At 47.1% G+C, this 18,130-nt stretch overlaps 1 protein-coding gene across 2 annotated transcripts; it reads right to left on the minus strand.

Moving 5' to 3' along the window:
* Window positions 1–3,105: 3,105 nt before the first annotated feature.
* LOC123035045 (zinc finger protein with KRAB and SCAN domains 8-like) lies at window positions 3,106–14,249 on the minus strand. Of its 2 annotated transcripts, none has more exons than XM_044452883.1 (6): window positions 14,195–14,249; window positions 11,181–11,915; window positions 10,660–10,780; window positions 10,003–10,085; window positions 8,443–8,569; window positions 3,106–6,848 (listed from the first exon to the last, which is right to left on the minus strand). In XM_044452883.1, exons 2-6 carry the CDS (start codon window positions 11,895–11,897, stop codon window positions 5,611–5,613), a joined length of 2,286 nt encoding a protein of 761 aa, XP_044308818.1. In that variant the 5' UTR covers window positions 11,898–11,915; window positions 14,195–14,249; the 3' UTR covers window positions 3,106–5,610. The 2 variants fall into 2 exon arrangements, with proteins under 2 accessions (XP_044308818.1, XP_044308817.1); XM_044452882.1 differs by lacking the exon at window positions 14,195–14,249 and adding an exon at window positions 14,065–14,081.
* Between the last annotated feature and the right edge of the window lie 3,881 nt (window positions 14,250–18,130).

Below are 18,130 nucleotides of genomic sequence, written 5' to 3' on the forward strand. Positions count from 1 at the left end.
AAATTATAGTTCTATAGATGTAAGCAAATACATACATATTTAAATAAATACTAAATTAATTTAAATAATTAACTAAATAAATAAATAGCTAAAGCATTTAATTTAATCCTTCACATCCTTCACATTCCCTTGAAGTGGCAGGATAACCCTTCATTTCCTAATCTTCATACCATTTTATTTTATTTTATTTTATTATTTTATTTTTTGTAAGGGGGAATGGGTCTTCCAACACTGTGTTTCCATTATGGGAAATCTTACATCTGTTGAATGTTTGCCTGCTATGCCCATATAAAAATGATCATGGCAGCTACGCCGAACAGAAGAAAGGCTCCACTTATGCCAGTTTGGATGCTGCAAAAGGGGAAGGAGTTTAACAGGAAGAGCTGCATCTCAAGAGCACAAGATCTCCAACTAGGGCTGCGGGAAATCCTGCCTGGGACCCTGGCACGGAGCTGCCTGAATCCCATGCATCCAACCTGAGAGTAAACACATTTGAATAGAGGGGGGCTTAGTTGCAAACATAAAGATGACACTGTTAAAGCGCTGCAAGGCCGGCTCCTGTGTTTGCACAGCCACCTCCCCAGGAATCCTCCCCCTCCCCTCCTTTCCTTCCCACCCCAAGGAAAAGCAGAGAAACAGACCCTCCCATCTTCTCCAGGGCTGCTTTGCTATTTTCAGATGGTCAAAATATTTCCCTAAAGATACGCCCTGTCCCGGGGTGGGGTTGGGGGTGGACATAGATTAAAGCCATCTTATTAGTTCCATACTGCAGATGAAAAAGAGGGCAACAGAGGCGTAAAACAACCCCGTAAAGCAGGCCACCCCTAATATCTTTTACGTTTCCAAGGGCTGCCATGGACGGGCATTTCAGAGGGGATTCACCCCCAGGGTGGGGGTCGAAAGACGGCACACAGCAACAACAGACGAGGGGCTGCTTCGTCAACATGGCTGGCTGAGGAATGCTGGGAACTGTAGTACTTAATTTTAAGGCTGCCAAGAGCTGAGCAGGGATGTTACGGGTATTTTGGAGGCATTCGTTCATGGGGCGCCCTAAGCCCGGGATGCCTGGAGCGGACACAACACAGCATCATCCTGGATGGAGGATGGGATCAGACGCGGAGAGGGAGGCGGCGGGCGAGCGCGACCCTCAGATCGCCATTGCTGAGCGCAGCGCGGGGCGCTTCGGCTGCAGGGGGCACCGAAGTGCGGGAGGGCGGGCTGCGGGCCGCTGCGGGCCAGCGAGCCCGGGGGCCGCTTGCAACGACGGTGCAACCCCCGCCCGGTGCTGGCACCCCCACACGGCTGGTGGGGGACGCAGACGGGGTAACTGGGAGTGGGATCCTGTACGTCCACTCGGAAGAAAGCCTCCGTCTCCGGGAAGCATGCAGGCGTCGGAGCGCAGCCGTAAGGACAGCCCTGCACCACCCACGGCGCCGGGGAGCCACGCAGCGCTCTTGCCACAAGGATCATACCGGAAATGACGAGGAGGCCGGTGTGACTCCCGGCTGGCGGACTCGCTCTTCGCTCGGCGGCTCCACCGGGCGGGGTGCAGTCTGCCCCTGCAATCCCTGGGGCGGCCGGCGGGAAGGCAGGCCACGGGCGGCTGCAGCCTTTGCTGCTCCAGCAGGTCCCCGCCTTTCCCTCCGGGCTTCCTCCTCTTCCTCGGGGATTCAAGGGCTGAGCTGCAGCGAGACCTCGCGCGCCCCCTACTGGAAGACTCAGTCGATGCAACTCCTCCCCCCACAACCCAAATTCACAGCTGAATCCCGTGTGCATACCAGGCCTGTATATTTTCTCATCTCTGCCCGCTCCGGTTTCTTTTTACAGACCAAAAAGTTTGCCGTGTTGTCTTTAAAGGGCCTGTAAACCAGATGAACTGCCCCACTTACTTTTGGGCTGCCAGCCCCCCAATTTTACAGGTTTGGTGCTTGTGGGAGGGAGATGGGAGGAAAGTAACTTCGGATTCAGCCACTTTCGACCACAGTTATCCATTTGGCTCTTCTCCAGGAGTTTAGAATAGGAGGCACCGAGCTCATGATCACTTTATTACATTTTTCATCCAAGAGAAAATACAAGAGAGTGGCAGATGAGCAAGTAGCGTGGTGTCGTGGTTCAGAGCACAGGTTTGGGACACAGGTGATCGGGGTTTGAGTCCCGACTCAGCCATGGAGCCAACGGGGAGATTTTGGGCCGGTCCAGACTCTCAGCCCAACCTACTTCACAGAGCTGTTGTGCGGAAATGACGTGAGAGCAGGAGAATTATGTGAGCTACTTTTGAGTTCTTGAAAAGAAAAAAGGTGGATATAAATCTAATAATTAAAATAATTACTTAGAAAGCATTGTGGTGTGGGTTGTTTGCCCCGGGGCTCATGATGTGCCCAAGGGATGAACAGGGGCACTACAGCTCCGGAGCCACTCGCTCTCCTCCCTTGTTCCTCCTGCAAAGAGCCCTGACATTTCTCCCCCCCCTCCCGCCGCCACCTGATATTGGGAAAGGGCAGAAGTGGGGGACGCCCTTCGTTTCAGGCTATTCGTGCATAAGCTGCAGCGATGGGTGCTGCCAGGGGCAAGGGGGAGCAGGCATGGATGCTGGGATACAGGTCATATTCTACTAGCCCTCCTCTGGGGGATACCCCAAAGAATGCGGCTCGTCCCTTCTGCTGAAGCCACTGCAGTGGTGCATGATGCAGGCAGACAAGCCGACGTCCATGGACACCGGCCGGCAGGTGCCACTGCCTTGTCTGGCCTCAAGCATTTGCTGGGGAGGCAGTGCATGCCTGCAGCTGCGGCAGTGACAGCCGCCCACAGTGCTGCATCGGAGCCATAAGGCCGGAGTAGTTTTGGGGAGGTAATCTTGGGGAGCAATATGGCTGGAAAGGAGGTTCTTCCCTGCCAGACTGCCTCAAAAGGTTGGGATCTTTTGCCTGGGTTTAACGTGTGCTGCCATAAAGAGAACGCACTGCGCTTTTGCATTCACGGAGAAACACAACACTCGGGAAAATTTATTCAGCAGAAAAGATGGAGCAGGCACAAGCTTTTAACCAGATGTAGTGTAGGCAGCAAATAGTCCTGTTACAGCCCAATCTTACTCTCTTTTTTCTGAAGAGATAAAGAGCTTCTGACCTAAAAGAGAGAAAAGCTAATGGGGGGGGGGGGGAGAGAGAAAGGGAGTCCATTACCTGTCCTGCAGGGTAGACTTTCACAGGGTCCCTCCTGTGGGCAGGAAGGGCGCAAGGTGTCCTCAAGCTGGAGTACCAGGCCTGTGTTATATTGAGACCTTGTGCACCTAGATTTATTTTCTGAGTCCCTGATCTTTACATTCTGTCTCCCTGTACTTGTCACTGTGGGAAGGATGAGTTTCATAGACTGACAGTAATTGTAGGACGGGTGTTTGATTGCTTCTTGATGACCTTACCTATTGCTGTCTTTGGCCCAATTTGTTAGTTGCTACTGATGGGGTAATTCTCAGGTGTCTCAGGACAATAGATCTGCAGGGTTGTTTTGCCTAATGCCTTTAAGGGAAAAGCCTGGTCTTTTCTCTGTAAGAATTCCAGATTTCATTCTTATCTCACACTGGCTGGCCCAGGATATGAAGTCCTCCCTCCTCATCTAGAGCTTAACAAACATGAAAACCTGGCCAGGCCTGGGAGCTTATTGTTATGGTGCTAAAGTTGATAAATACAAATTCTCTGGTCAGTTGGCCTTGTAGGCTTCTGGGCTTGACCTAGGCTACTGTCATCAGGGTTCAGACAGCCCAGTTAGCTACAAAACCCTACCACAAGCCATGGCTTGCTGCGGTGGGTTTGTAGCCACAAAGAAGTCACCCTGTGGGGTTGGCACTTGGGATTCATACAACACATGAAGCCACAGCATGTTGTGCGAACCCAGTCAATCAACTCATGTGAGACTCTCTTCAAGTATATCTGAAAGGCTCTTTTTTAAAATTCAAAGTCTACATAATAACTACTTGGCTAAAGATGCTGTGTCCCACTGATGAACTCCTTATGAATTCTGTGCCATCCCCAGAATTTAAAATCTCAAGTTTATCACATGCCTTAAACAGACCACATCAACTATTACTAAATGATGCTGTATTTGCGTCTCACATTCAAGTGAGTTTAATAAAACTGAGGAAGGCATTTTCTAAATAGTCAGAAAGAAGACCTACAGGGTCTGTATTGTTCTTGAGCAACATAGACCCCATACATGAGTTTTGGATACACAATCAAACAAGTTTGGGCATAATCCCATATATGTTAGACAGAAAAACCTCCTACAATTCCCAAAATACGCAATTTGGACATACTGGGAGTTGTTGGATATATTTCTGTCTACATAGGCACAGAAGTGCACTTCTTAAAGGTTTTGAAGTACTTGGTCTCGGTTTCTCAAACATGAGAAATGTGGCTAGGTGAAAAGGAGTAAGCTATAGAAAAGTCTTTTCAAAGCATTCAGGATTAATAGACTTCATTTCCATAAAAGGTCATAATTATATGCGTGTAAGTTTTTAAGGCTTAGCTCAGTTATTTTATGGGATTCAAGTCTGGAGTGATGCAACTAGAAATTCTGCAACCCAAGTTTTTGAGACAAATTGTTGCTGCTCCAGAATGTGTTCCAGTGTCTCCCTGAGACTGACAGCTGTGTTTGCTTCTGCTTCACACCAAGTTTGGATTAGGAAATGTAACTACTGGGGACCACTGAATTCTTTCTTCAGTACTCTTACCAAAGCTGCTAGTTAACAGCAGTAAATGGTGGACTGCATTCTTTTGTCCTTTAACCATAACAATCACTACAGCAAAAGATTTTCTGGGACAGTATGTACAACACTGAACAATGGAACAGTTCGTCTGCTGCAAGAAAATTCTGCCCAAGTTTTCCATTTCCTTCAAATAAAACTGTTTTCTTTTTCTTCTAAATGTAGCGGCACCTCATTTGCAAGTCTGAACAAGTCCGAAATAAACAACTTTTTCGAGGGCACGATTGAATATACAACCGTCATGGGAAAATCATGTATATCCAAGTGAAGATGGCAATGAAATGCTAATTCATCTATTGCTATCTTGCAGCAGGTTTGCCACTGTGTGAACAGCGTCCTGGACTAGCTGTGCCACTTGTCCAATCAAGCATAGCTTTTCTTAAGTTCTTATGCCATGTTCTTTTTATAAAGATTTGCAGAAAGAGTTTATGACCTCATTCATTCGATTCGCACGTGTTCTTCTTCCATGAGGGAAGTGCATTACGTGCCATGACGCTCTCCCCTCATTACTTGCTTTCTTTGGCTATTCGATGTCCAATCTAATCATCTCTCCATTGTCAGCTTCTCCTACCCCCTTGCACTCCTACCTGTATTATCTCACCATCTTATTTGGCAGAAAATTCATCAGCCCATCACACCTACCAATACATATTCTCTGGGATTCCCTGTGCTGTGTCATCATCTCATCTTTCAGGAAAACAGTTATTCTGTCCTTATGTCTGTCCTCTGCAAATTCTCTCAATTCTGATGAACTAAGAGACATTTTCCCCACACTCCAGGTAGCTGAACCCATGCTCCCCTCCTGTGTGGATTCTCTGACAGTCATACAAGTGTATTCTTTGGTGGCTTTTTTCTCACACAATGACTTTCAAACGGTCGGTGTGAATCCTCTCGTGTTTCTTCAGATCTCCTCTATGACAAAAGTATTTCCCACACTGGGAACATTTGTACGGTTTCTCTCCTGTATGAATCCTCTGGTGTTTTTTCAAATGTCCACCTTGATTGAAGCATTTCCCGCACTGAGAACACGTGTATGGCTTCTCCCCAGTATGAATCCTCTGATGGTTCTTCAGATTTTCACTCCGACTGAAAGTCTTTTCACACTGGGGACATTTGTATGGCTTCTCTCCGGTGTGAATCCTCTGATGGATCTTCAACTTGGCCCGCTCTCTAAAGCATTTCCCACACTGGGGGCACTTGTAGGGTTTCTCTCCAGTGTGGATCCTCTGATGGCACATCAAGTTTCCACTCTTCCTGAAGCATTTCCCACACTGAGAACATTTGTATGGCTTCTCCCCGGTATGGATTCTCTGGTGTACCTTCAGCACACCTCGGTCACTGAAGCATTTGCCACACTGAAGGCACTGGTGAGGTTTCTCTCCAGCGTGCATTTCCGGGTGTCTCACTAGTGTTTGCTTTAAATGGAGAGGTTTTCCACAGTGGGGACATCCACACCCTTCCTCTCCAGCACGACCTGCCTCATGATTCATTAAATGTTCTCTCTGACTGAAGGGCTTCTTGCAGTGAGGACATTCGTGCTGCTCCCCTTCACTTGGAATTCCTTGATTACTATCGAACAACTTTGTATAACTAAAGCTCTTCCCACAATCGGCAGAATTATAAGGTTCCTCTTCTGTGTAGCTACTGTGGTATCTGTCCGAACTGGCCCTTTTCCCATGCTCTGGGAATTCAGATTTCCTCTCTCCCGTTATCGTGCTCTGATCCTGCTCAAAGCATGCATTCTGCTGGAGGTTTTCCTCTGAAATGGGACAGTCATCACAGTCCTCGCTGGAGTGTACCATATCGAGTTCTGATCTGTACCGATACCTTCTGCCAAATTTGGAGAACGTGGGTGTGTTATCCCTCGGGTGCACTTTGCGAGGCTGGTTCGCAGCAGTTGTCAGACCTCCTGCAGTATCACCGCATTCATCCTCTGTCTTCACGGGCTGCTGTCCCCCTGTGGACTCACACCCTTCCCCATGCATTACAACTGTCGCTTGGCTTGTCTGTGGGGCTGCCCTGGCTGCACCCCCCAGGTCATTTGGTGCACCCTGAGAATTCTCCCTCTTGAAATGACTGCGTACTTTGTTACCTGCAGAGACAGAAAGGACAAGGGTCCTGGTTACCTGAAGGAGCGCTTACGTCCATATATGCCCAGCCGCCCCCTGAGATCAGCGGGAGAGGCCCTCCTCCGGGAGCCCTCAATGAAGGAAATTAGGAGGGTGGGTACTCGGAGGAGGGCTTTCTCAGCGGTGGCGCCTAAGTTATGGAATGCGCTCCCCAGAGAGGTCCGCCTGGCACCGTCGTTATTTGTTTTTCGGCGCCGGGTGAATACCTTTTTATTTAAGCAGCATTTTAAATGTTAATATTATTGAATTTTATTTGGCCAGGGTGGCTTATTTTATTCTACTGTATATATTTTAATTGTTATTGTTTTAATTTATTGTGTATTTTATTCTATGTTGTGAGCCGCCCCGAGGCTTCAGCAAGGGGCGGCATAGAAATGTTTTAATAAATAAATAAATAAATAAATAAATAAATAAATAAAATGACATTCATGCTCTGGTGAGGGTTTTTTTGAGCTACCTGTCACTTTCTTTTCTCTGGTATTTCTGTTTTGGTTGCATCCATCTTTCCTTCTGTCTCCCAAGATCACGTCAACCATCTCCTTTGATGTGGGGCCGTAGTTTTTAAACTATAGAACTCAATCAATCCCCAGAGAGGTTCTCCTGGCACCGATGTTATATGCTTTTTGGCACCAGGTCAAGACCTTTTTATTTACCTGATATTTTACAGTTTAAATATTTTAATTATGGTTTTATTGATATCCTCAGTAGTGTGTTCTTCTGATGTATTTATTAGGTGTTCTATATTGTAAGCAGTCCAGAGCTGAACCAGAATGGATGGGATAAAAATATCCTAATAAATAAATAAAAATAAATCACAAGATGAGGGAGTTAACATAATTAACATTAATTTGAAATATTAACTATATTATAAACTATAAACTGTGTCTTAAAACAGCCAGTTCCACTTTCTACAAACTAAGAAACTGTTCCACAGAAGCAAGGCATCCAAAAAATATGCGAAATCCAACAAAAGATGGGCTGTGTCCAACTAATATTCTCCTCCAGCAGAATATTATTACTGTTTATTACATTTCTATACTGCCCAGAGCTGAAGCTCTCTGAGCGGTTCACAACATTCAAGTCTCCCATCCAGATTTCACCAGGTCCAACCCTGCTTAGCTTCTGAGATTAGGCAAGATCAGGCACAGAGGAGGCAATCGTCCAGTGAAAGAAACATGTGGCAAAGCTAACTTGCCTGGTCTTCATTATCCCACACTGCTGCAGTCTGTATTTATGTTTTATTTATTTTGAATTTTATATACTGCCTCTTTCTCAAAGGCTCTGGGCAATTTACAAGAAATTATGGCCAACAATAATTCAAATCTGGACTAATAATCTAATTTGGGGATTGCTCCTATTACCCCTTTTCATTCTAGCTTTCCAGCATTTGGTAAATAGTGCACTCAAAAGAACTGGAAATGAAATACAATTCATTTGTGTCCGGTTTCTATACTGAAAGAGCAGCTTTCTTTTATCACCTGTTTCCAGTCCTGCAAATGGCAATTGGACTGGCTTTGTTTATTGGGTTTCCAGGAGCAGCGCAAAGGAGGTCCTTACCCAAAGGATCCGCGTTGCCCACATCTTCCGGCTGGACTTGCCAAACTATGGTTTGTTGGCTTGGCTGAGTCGGGCTCAGCCTGATGATGTGCAAAGACAGACTAGTTTCCTTGGCCTCCGTCGGTTCCTGCAGGCCGAAAAAAAGGACGTCACCATAAGATTTTGTTGCTGAAGAAAGAAAAAATATTATACACTCACCAGATATCCAGGACAGTTCCTATTAGAAACATCACTCCCTTGGTAAGAATTCAGTGAAACCAATACGAGGAGGAAATTGCCTCATCAGCCGAACACTGTAATTGCTGCTTTTCAGTGTCCCACATCTGAGTGCCCTGGTCCCTGCTTGCGACACCTTGCAGCTGAGGCCTCGGGCTGCAATGCTACATATCCGCAGAGCACTTTCCCTAAGCTGCATTAAGATCTCATCCCACAGAGAGGGGTCCACATTTCAAGTAGGAGTGCTTACAACCGTGGCCCAGGGGCCAAATCCAACCCACTTAGGGCCCCAATTCATCCCTCTGGATTTCTCTAGATAACAAATGCAGGCAGCCCCTGGGTTATGAACATCTACGTAACGAACAACCCGTACTTACAAACAGACTGTCATACAGCCTAATTTTAATAAATTACTGCACTGCTGCCGAAAATTGTCACTACCAAAGAGCATTGGTTCCCAACCTGGGGTGCCCGAAGGAAGGCTGCAAGGGTGGCTGCGCCGCGATTTGCGAAAACTGACGAATTGCAACTTTTCCACCAAAAGTTAGCCCAATAATAAAATTATTTTGCTTGCATTGTTTGGACATAAAACTTGTCGGTTAGAAACTTGACTTATCTTCAAATGTGATATTACTTTTGTCGGGGTGTCAACATAAACATTTCTTGGCTGGGGACCACTGCCATAGAGAGAGAGGAAGTGAAAGGGGAGAGGGGGAAGGTCCCCAAGGCATCACCATGGAGAGAGAAAGCAAAAGATAAAGAGTGAGGCCTCCAAAGCATGCCTTCCTGCCCTGCCCATGAGAGGGGAATCTTTCCAGAATTTCCCTGCTGCAAAAAGGAGGTGCTGATGAGTTTAAGCAGTGGGGGGTGAGAAATATTCATGGTTTCTCAACTTTCAAGGGGCTCCTGTGCCCCTAACCCCTGCAAATGTGGAGGGCTGATCTGACTTACATACCAATTTGACTTAAAGGTGAATTTCCCTTATCTCAGGAACGGAACTTGTTCCGAACGCGGGACTGTCTGTACCCCTTCCCCTGCATCATCCCCATTCTACCAACCACCAATCATTTAGTGCTTTCCCAGCTTTTGTGCAGTTTTTTCCTACTCCCAAAAGCTGCAATGCTTCTCCTGTGGCTTAGCTACTGGAAGGACGAGCTTTAAGTTTAAATATGCTAGCATTGCGGCCTATCCTATTCGTATTTAGCCCTGCCAACCACTGGAATCTAACCACAAGAGCATCTCTGACCCTTAAACGGAAAGCAGTTCAACAGCCCTGATTTGAAGAAGCCTTCCATGTTCCTATATATTTCCAAGCATGCACATAACATAACGAAATGCCCGTACCTCTTGCACACAAATTTGGACCATTTCCTGTGGTTCAGCAGGAAGCAATGGATTGGCATGAGTTGAGCGTTCGATTCCACAGTCTGTCAAGGAATGAACGGAGATTTTAAAAGAGGTGTCCATGTTTGTTTACACAATTACTCACAAGTTAGTTGCCTTTCAGCCAAACGGAGTCCCAAGGTGAAACGCACACTAAAATATCCCAACAATATACAGTAAATATACAAATAAATGCATATGAAATGGAAGAAAAATGATCTTTAGAAGCAAAAACAGAAAACTGACTTGAGAAAGTCTGAAAAACTGGGTAGCTTTGGATCTGAGGAGAATGCAAACAAGTATGCAAACAGAGGGCAAGCATTCTGTATTGGCAAATGTGGCATGAAAAATTGTTAATTTGTTGTGTATTTGAATGTTTTATATTTTAATTTTATGTTGTGAGCTGCCCCGAGGCTTCGGCGAATGGGGCAGCATAGAAATGTTTTAAATAAATAAATAAATTCTGCTGGCGCGAGTCATTATAATCCCTTGCATTTGCAAAAGCCTCCTGTTCTGAAAGACTGAGACAGGTACAGAAGTTGGCCTTTCTATCCAGTCACTTTAAAGCATCCAGCAAACACAACTGGATCGGAGCTCAGTAACTCAGCAAGCCCTTACCTTGTATATTGCTATCCATATAGCTATTTTGCTTGACTTCTTTGTAGACCTCTCCCTTTGTGGAACCTGGGGGGCCTTCCTCTGCGGTCAGAGAATCCTCACACTCCTCCTTTAACGGCACCTGAAACATGTTGGATGATCCCACTCAGACGACAAGAGGGACGCGACTTGTGTGTCATCAGATCCTATGCAAGTTTTCTCACATTGATTCCTAGAAATCTTACCATAAAGCATGTGCATACAATTCTGGCCACAACGCGACTTCACAGACAATGAGACAGATATACAACCCAGGAAACTAGACTGAAAAAAGTCTACTAAACCAAAAGAGAGGCATTGTGTGTGGTGGTGTTACAAAAGAGAATGCTTTTATTTGGAATGGAGAACAGCAAGTGAAGGCAAGCTGCTCCAGATGTTTTCATCTATTCCTATGTGTCATTCATTCTATGCAAATGAACGAAGATGTTTCTAACATCAACATTCTGGTCCTCTCAGAGACAGAATGAAATTGAAAGCCTCACCTGCCAGTTCCCTGACTCAGCTGCTCGCTGGCTCATCAAGAATTCCTCCACAAGGGAGACAGCCTGGGAACAGGTGTCTGGACCCCCTGCTCGGATCCAACCCTGGAGGTCGGGTGGCAGGCTGGCCAGGAACTGCTCCAGGATTAGCAGCTCCAGGATCTGCTCCTTGCTGTGTGTCTCTGGCTTTAGCCACTGGCAGCAAAGCTCCTGGAGTTGGCTGTGAAGCTTTCGAGGATCTTCCACCTCCTGGCAGCAGAACTGCCTGAAAAGCTGACGTTGCATCTCCATCCTCAGGGCCTCCCCTCGCAAGATGGCGGCCTTCACCTTCCCATAGTCTTCCTGATCTCCAGCCTCCAGGCTTCGAAAGGCCTGCTCAGCTTCCCCGCTCAGTGCAGGAAAGAGCCGGACCACCCACTCTTCTCTAGGCCACCGGCAGGCCTTGGCCACCTGCTCGAAGGAGGCCAGGAAGGCCTTGGCATCTTCCCACAGGGCAGTTTCTGACATCACTAGGTTTTGCCCTCCCATGTGAAGGGGCTGCAGTGTCTTCAGCAACTCCTGCCATTGGGTTTCCCAGCATTGTGGCATCCCTCTGAAAGGCTTCCCCTTGTCCATCTGCAACATTCCCCATCCTGAAGTCTGAGAGGAACTGGTGACTTTTCCCCCTGTGACTGGTGCTTCTTCTAAATCTAAACATGCAGGTTTTTCCTCCTTCATCATTTTTTCCACCTCTCAAATCTACAGTTAGAATGTTATGAAATTAGATTAGTTCATGCGGAATATCTTAGAGATAACCAAGATTTAGGAGATGTAATGGAGTTTTAAAAAATAATTGGAACAAGCTGCAGAAGTTTACTATCCAACATTTCTAACTGTTTTAAAACCAGAACACAGAGCCGGAACAAGCAACAGATCGCATCATCAAGTGGCTGCAAAATATAAGTAAAAATAACCCCATAGATATTTAAGGTACTCTTTGAGTGAGGATGTTCAAGGAAAAATTGGACACCCACATGTTCGGGATTACATGAGCGAATGCAGCTAAAGCCAGGGGTCAGACTAGATGGCCTGGGAGACCCCTTCTGACTCACTCTGTTTCTATGTTTCTCCATTTGTTCAGACCAAGGACCTCCATTTTACCTTTGATATGGAAACACCATAGAGTCCCATGAAAAGAGTGACCACAGAAGTGACCACTCTGCCATCCGTTCTCTACTACCTACTCACCCTAGCAACACATGTGTCATTACTTGCTCTATTCCTATTGGTCAAGCAACATACCTATTTCTCAGTTTGCTTTCAGAAACAGGGAGAAAGTGGGTGAATGCACAGAGAGAGGAGGAGGTGGAAATCATGGCAAAAGTGCTTATTAAGATTCAATAAAAATACCTTTGGGGACTGGAGTGGTGAGAATGTGTTGAATGTGATGCGTGGCAAGATGCTTGGAAGGATGGAGTGAGGTATATGGAATCCGCCTTGCCCAGGGAACCATGTGATTGATCATCGGATGGATAGATTTGGGCAAAACTCCACAAACCTGCAGGGTTGTTTGTTGTGATTCCAGTCAGTGTGAAGAAATGCCATGGAGTAACCGCTGCTGTTCAGTAATGCCTTGGGGGGCTGCTATAAGGCAAGAATGCAGGCTTCCCCACTCTGAGGATTTGCTGGACCACAATTCCCAGCAGGGCTGGCCAGGGGATGCTAGGAAATGTAGTCCAACACATCTGGGTGGCAGCAGGTTGGGCAAGGCTGCAACAATGCATCCATGTAGCCTTGAGGCCTAGTTTTATTGCTATAGTAACAAAAGCCTGAATAGGAGTAGCTGCCTAATGACAAATTCACAAAGGGAGGGTTGGGAGGTACCAAAAGGCCACTTTGGCACAACACAATAAGCCATGATGGGTTGCGAGCCATGTTTGTTTCGAAGTGCCTTCTCATGTTATCTGAATTCAGCAGCCTGAGCTGCTAACCATGCACAAGCTGTCCAGGTTCAGACAACGTAAGAAGACAATCTGACTTCACTTGCCAAAATAAGGATTCTGCGGACACCTGCTCAAATCTCACAAGACTTTCTCTTTTCATTGAAATATCCCTGAGGATTTGAATTTCCTGCATCACACCCACCCCCTCACCCCTGCAAAGAAAAAGCAAACAGTTCTAGACTTTGAACATCTTGTCCTCTTAAGTGCTACAAATGTTTACTCCATTGTTTTAAACATGTCAATAAATAACCCTGAAAATTTGCCCTGTGCATTCTTATGGCAAATGGGGAAAAGGGAAAATAAGAGAGGCTTAAAATGATCCTGCAAATGGCAAAAGGGAAACAATACTGAAAGACAGGACACCGATATTGTAATATAGGCTAGTACCCAAAACTGCATTTTGCAGAGAAAAAGAGGGGAAATGCTGCTTGCAACAGCCAGTGATCCTAGCCCAGTGTTATTCCCCTAATATTGTAGGTCATGACTAGGGCAGAGGTGGTGCGGTGTAGTGGTGAGAGCGGACGACTGGAATTCGAAAGACCCGGGTTGCAGTCCCCACTCAGCCATGAAGCTCACTGGGCGACATTGGACCAGCCACCAGCTCTTGGCATAACCCACCTCACAGGGTTGTTGTGAGGCTAAAATGCAGCTAAGCAGTGTTGGGTTCCTTACCAGAAGAAAAAAGGCAGCATATAACTATTGTTGTCATGTGCTGTCAACTGCAACTTAGGCAGCCCCTCCCCCAAAATGTCCTCCCATAACAGCTCCGCTCAGCTCTTCCAAGTTTAAGGCCGTGACTCTCTTTATGGCTCGCATCCATCTCATATTTTGGTCTTCCTTTTCTTCTTTGCAATGCCATGCAATGCCATGCAACGCAATGCAATGCAATGCAACGCACAACTTACAGAGCAACCCTGTGCGGGTCTCCTCCGAAGTAAGAGTGCGGTGCACTGCGGCTTTAAGGACAGCCCCGCCCCGGGCACGTGGCCTGGACGGCCTCCCCCCAGCAACAACAGAGCTCCCAAATCCTCTCACCGGAACGAGCGAGGAAGCCGGTGGGAGCCTGGCGGCTGCGCGCGGCGGCTGCGCGTGGCTCCCGGGATGCCGCGGACACGCTCCCTCCTGCCGCCGCAGCGGGAGGCAGGGCGGGCGGGCGGGCGGACGACGGGGGCCGCGGGCGGCAGCGGCTCCTTGCCAGGGCAGATGCCTGCCTGCCTGCCTGCTCGCTCGCCCGCTCCCCCGGCTTCCTGCTCCTCCTCCCTCCCTTCCTCCTCCGCGGTTTATGGGCTGAGCCGCGGATGGGGCTCTTCCTGACGCCCCCTCCTGGACGCCTGTGCCGCCGGCGCTCTCCCACCCGCGCCCGGCCGCCTTCTGCACGTTGGCAAGGGAGTCTTGGTCAAATGCCTGGATCACGGGCATCGCGGGAAGCTAAAACCATACCAGGGATGCAGATCTTGAAGGCATCTGTCCAAGCAGGTGCTCAGAGACAGAATAAAGAGAGATGTTTTGCTATGACCCTACAACTGGGGAAAGGAAATAGGGACTGAATACCAGTGAGTTTTTGGACAATCGATCCAGTGTGGCATAGTGGTTTAAAATGCGGGACTGAGACACAAGAGATCCGGCTTCTAGTCCCCATGAAGCTCACGGGGTGAGCTTGAGTTAGTCACTGATTCTCAGCCCAATCTACCTCACAGGGTTGTTGTTGTGAGCGTTAAGACTGGCAGGAGCAGGAGCGCTGTCATAGAATCATGGAATAGTAAAGTTCAAAGGGGCCAGGAGTACATCAGGTCCAACCCCCCTGCTGTTGCAGGACACCAGGTTACACCACCCCACTCAGATGCTGTCCAGACACTTTCTGGATGTCTCTAGTGAGGGAGAGCCCACAATTTCCCCAGGTAATCAGTTCCATTGTCGAACTGCTCTGACAGCCGGGAAGTTCTTCCTGGTGTCTAGTCTAAATCTGGTTTCTTTTAAGTTAGGTCCATTATTCCATGTCCCGCACTCTGGAATGAATGGGAATCTTGCCCTTCCTCTTTGTGACTTTCCTACTTGTAGAGTGCTATCGTATCACCCCTCAGTCTTCTCTTCCGGAGGCTGAACATACCCAGTTCTCCGAGTCTTTCCTTACAGGACTTTGCCTCCAATCCCTGAATCATCCTTGTTGCCCTCTCTGCCCCCCCCCCATACCCTTCCTAGCTTTTCTACATCTTTTTAAAACTTAGGTGCTCAGAACTGGACACAGTACATCAGGTAAGGTCTGACGTGCTGAGTATAGACCAGGGTCAGCAACCTGCAGCTCTGGAGCCACACGTGGCTCTTAAACCCTCTGCTGCGGCTCTGGCTCTGCTCGAAGCTCCACTCAGGAACTCAGTGCTAGCTAGTTAAGTAAATCAACTAATTAAGTAAATCCCTCGCTAAACAAGCTTCCTGCAGACTCTCATGTTACAGGAAACACTGCTGAAAGGATTCTCTTTGTCCCAATGTAATCTCCTTCCTCTGAATGTTAAAAGCTGGGCTTGGGACCTGTCACAATTCACAGCACTTGCCTGTTTATCTGCTAATCAGTCACTAAACGCACCTATATCTCCAGCACAGCCCACTGATCTGCAGGGACCCCCCCCCCGATTTATTGAGCTCCCCTCCCCCCCAGGCCAACCATGGACAAATCAAAGTTTATGAAGAAAACCAAGCGTTTAATGATACGTGGGTAGATTCATTTGCTTTTACTCCTGACGAAGTTATGGGGTTTGCTGTTTAATGCATGCAGCCCTTTAGCACTGACTTTGACTCTTCAGGAAGTGGTTCTCCTATTCAAAATATATGAAAGGAGTCCTAGTTTATAATGTAAGATTAAAAATAACAGTTTTTAGTGACTGAACAAGAGCTGCAGCTAAATCATAATGAAGATATACCTAGCATTAAGGTAAAAAATGATATATGCAGTGTTATCTTCATTTTAGCTGTCAAAAGGGTTTTGCGGCTCCTGGTGTTTTCTTTAGGGTGGGAAATGAGTCCAAATGGCTCTTTGAGTGTTAAAGGTTGCCGACCCCTGGTATAGGGAAACTAGTACTTCAAGCATTTTGGAAGTGAGACTTCTGTGAATGCAGCCCAAAATAGCATTTGCCCTTTTTGGAGCTGCTTCTGATTGTTGGCTCATATTTAGCTTGTGATCTACAACCACCCCAAGATCCTTCTCATCTGCAGTATTGTTGAGCCGAGTATGTATGTAAGCCACCCTGAATTCCTTGCGAGAGGAAGAAGGGTGGGATATAATTGTAGTATTAACCTTCAAAACCCTCACATTGAGCCATATGACTCTTGCTGTATGTTGCAATCTCATTAACGCAAGGAAGGGCAGAGAGCAAGCGAGCACCGAGTCCTCGGCCTCCATCTTTCCTTAAGCCGTACGGGAAACGGCAGCAACACAGTGCAGAGCGAGAGGAGAGGATGTGCCTATCAGTTTCTCATGGCAGAATTTGCTCATTAAATGCGACCGCGACTGTTGCGGCACAAGCAGTTCCCTGCCGTGGCCATTCCTTCCCATCTGAGAAAAGGGGGCATGCGAAACATGCTTAAGTCCAGCTGCCCCACAACCTACGGTTCTCTCCAGCATGAGAGCAGAAATGGCAGGGAAGATGCGGGGCTGAGTGCGCCTGGCCGATGTAGGGCAGTGGGACTCGCAGGGCCCCTATTTATTTATAGGATATCCAGGGCAGGAGCGCTCCGTGCACTTTGGTGTTTAGTCATGCTGGCCACACGACCACGGAGACCGTCTGCGGACAAACGCTGGCTCCCTCGGCTAGGAAACGGAGATGAGCGCCACCCCCTAGAGTCAGGCATGACTGGATTTAATGTCAAGAGGAAACCTTTACCTTTACCTTTTACCAGGGCAGGTGAGGAAGAGGTAGAGTGAGCATGTACAAAGCACACACGCTGGTGACTTCCCGCCTAGACTTCTGTAATGCGCTTTACGTGGGGCTTCCCCTGAAGACGGTCCGAACACTTCAATTGGTGCAAAATAGAGCTGCCAGGTTGCTGACGGGGACGGGGCGTTATGCTCCTATATTCTTTATTTACTTATACTGTTAATTTTAATTTTATATTATTATGTTTGTATCTCAGTGTATTTTTTGTATTTTTGTATTTAGTGGTAATTTATTATGTTCTATTGTATTTCAATGTATTTTATTGTGTTGTAAGCCGCCCCGAGGCTTCGGCAAGGGGCGGCATAGAAATATAATAATAATAATAATAATAATAATAATAATAATAATAATAATAATAGCGCTGTTCCTTTCCATATGTTGGAATGAGTGAAGAGCAAAAATCCATATTTGCAATTCAACAGGCAGGCCAATTGAGGGATGGGGGGGGGAGAGGGTCCGCCGCAGTTCTTGGGAGCCAAGGAAGTTGTCCAGCCAACAGCGACTGGCCATCAAGGCTGATCTGACACTTGCGAAGGAGGTGGCGTAGGAATATAAGCCACCAGATAATTTCATTTATTACGACTGTTTCTAATTTGGCTGCATAAATAGTTTTCTTATTAAACTAATATCTGCTTTATTAATTTTCTTTTAATTATTTTCATGGAATTGTTTTAATTATTGTTACTGTATGTGCTATAAACAGCCCAGAGATCCTCCCAGCTGTGAGTGTGGCATACAAATGCAGTGCAAAATGAATAAATCATAAACAAATGTAAAGCAAAGGGGGTGACGGCTGATCGCGGTTACTTGCCTTCATTCGGGATGGCCCATTGATCCTCAGGCTTCACCTGCAGCTGGCTTGCAGGTCTGTAAACCTGGTATCCTATTAAGGCCCTCGCTTGTGTGAAGGTCTTGAGCTTGGATAATCACAGAATCATAGAAGAGTAGAGTTGGAAGGGGCCAGAGGGTCATCAGGTCTAACCCCCAGCTCAGCGCAGACTCCAAGTTAAACCATCCCTCTCAGAATAGTTAGGTTAGGGTA

The sequence above is a fragment of the Varanus komodoensis genome, unplaced genomic scaffold (assembly GCF_004798865.1).
Source record: "Varanus komodoensis strain SLA01 unplaced genomic scaffold, ASM479886v1 scaffold76, whole genome shotgun sequence".
In the NCBI taxonomy this organism is placed as follows: Eukaryota; Metazoa; Chordata; class Lepidosauria; order Squamata; family Varanidae; genus Varanus; species Varanus komodoensis.

Bases quoted from the DNA above. Each gene is read 5' to 3' on its own strand.
- LOC123035045 (XM_044452883.1), bottom strand. From the start codon at position 11,897: ATGATGAAGGAGGAAAAACCTGCATGTTTAGATTTAGAAGAAGCACCA. The intron at 10,781-11,180 runs GTGAGGCTTTCA...AACATGTTTCAG, and splicing joins CTGAGTCAGGGAACTGGCAG to GTGCCGTTAAAGGAGGAGTG. The intron at 8,570-10,002 runs GTACGGGCATTT...TTCGGCCTGCAG, and splicing joins TCCAAATTTGTGTGCAAGAG to GAACCGACGGAGGCCAAGGA.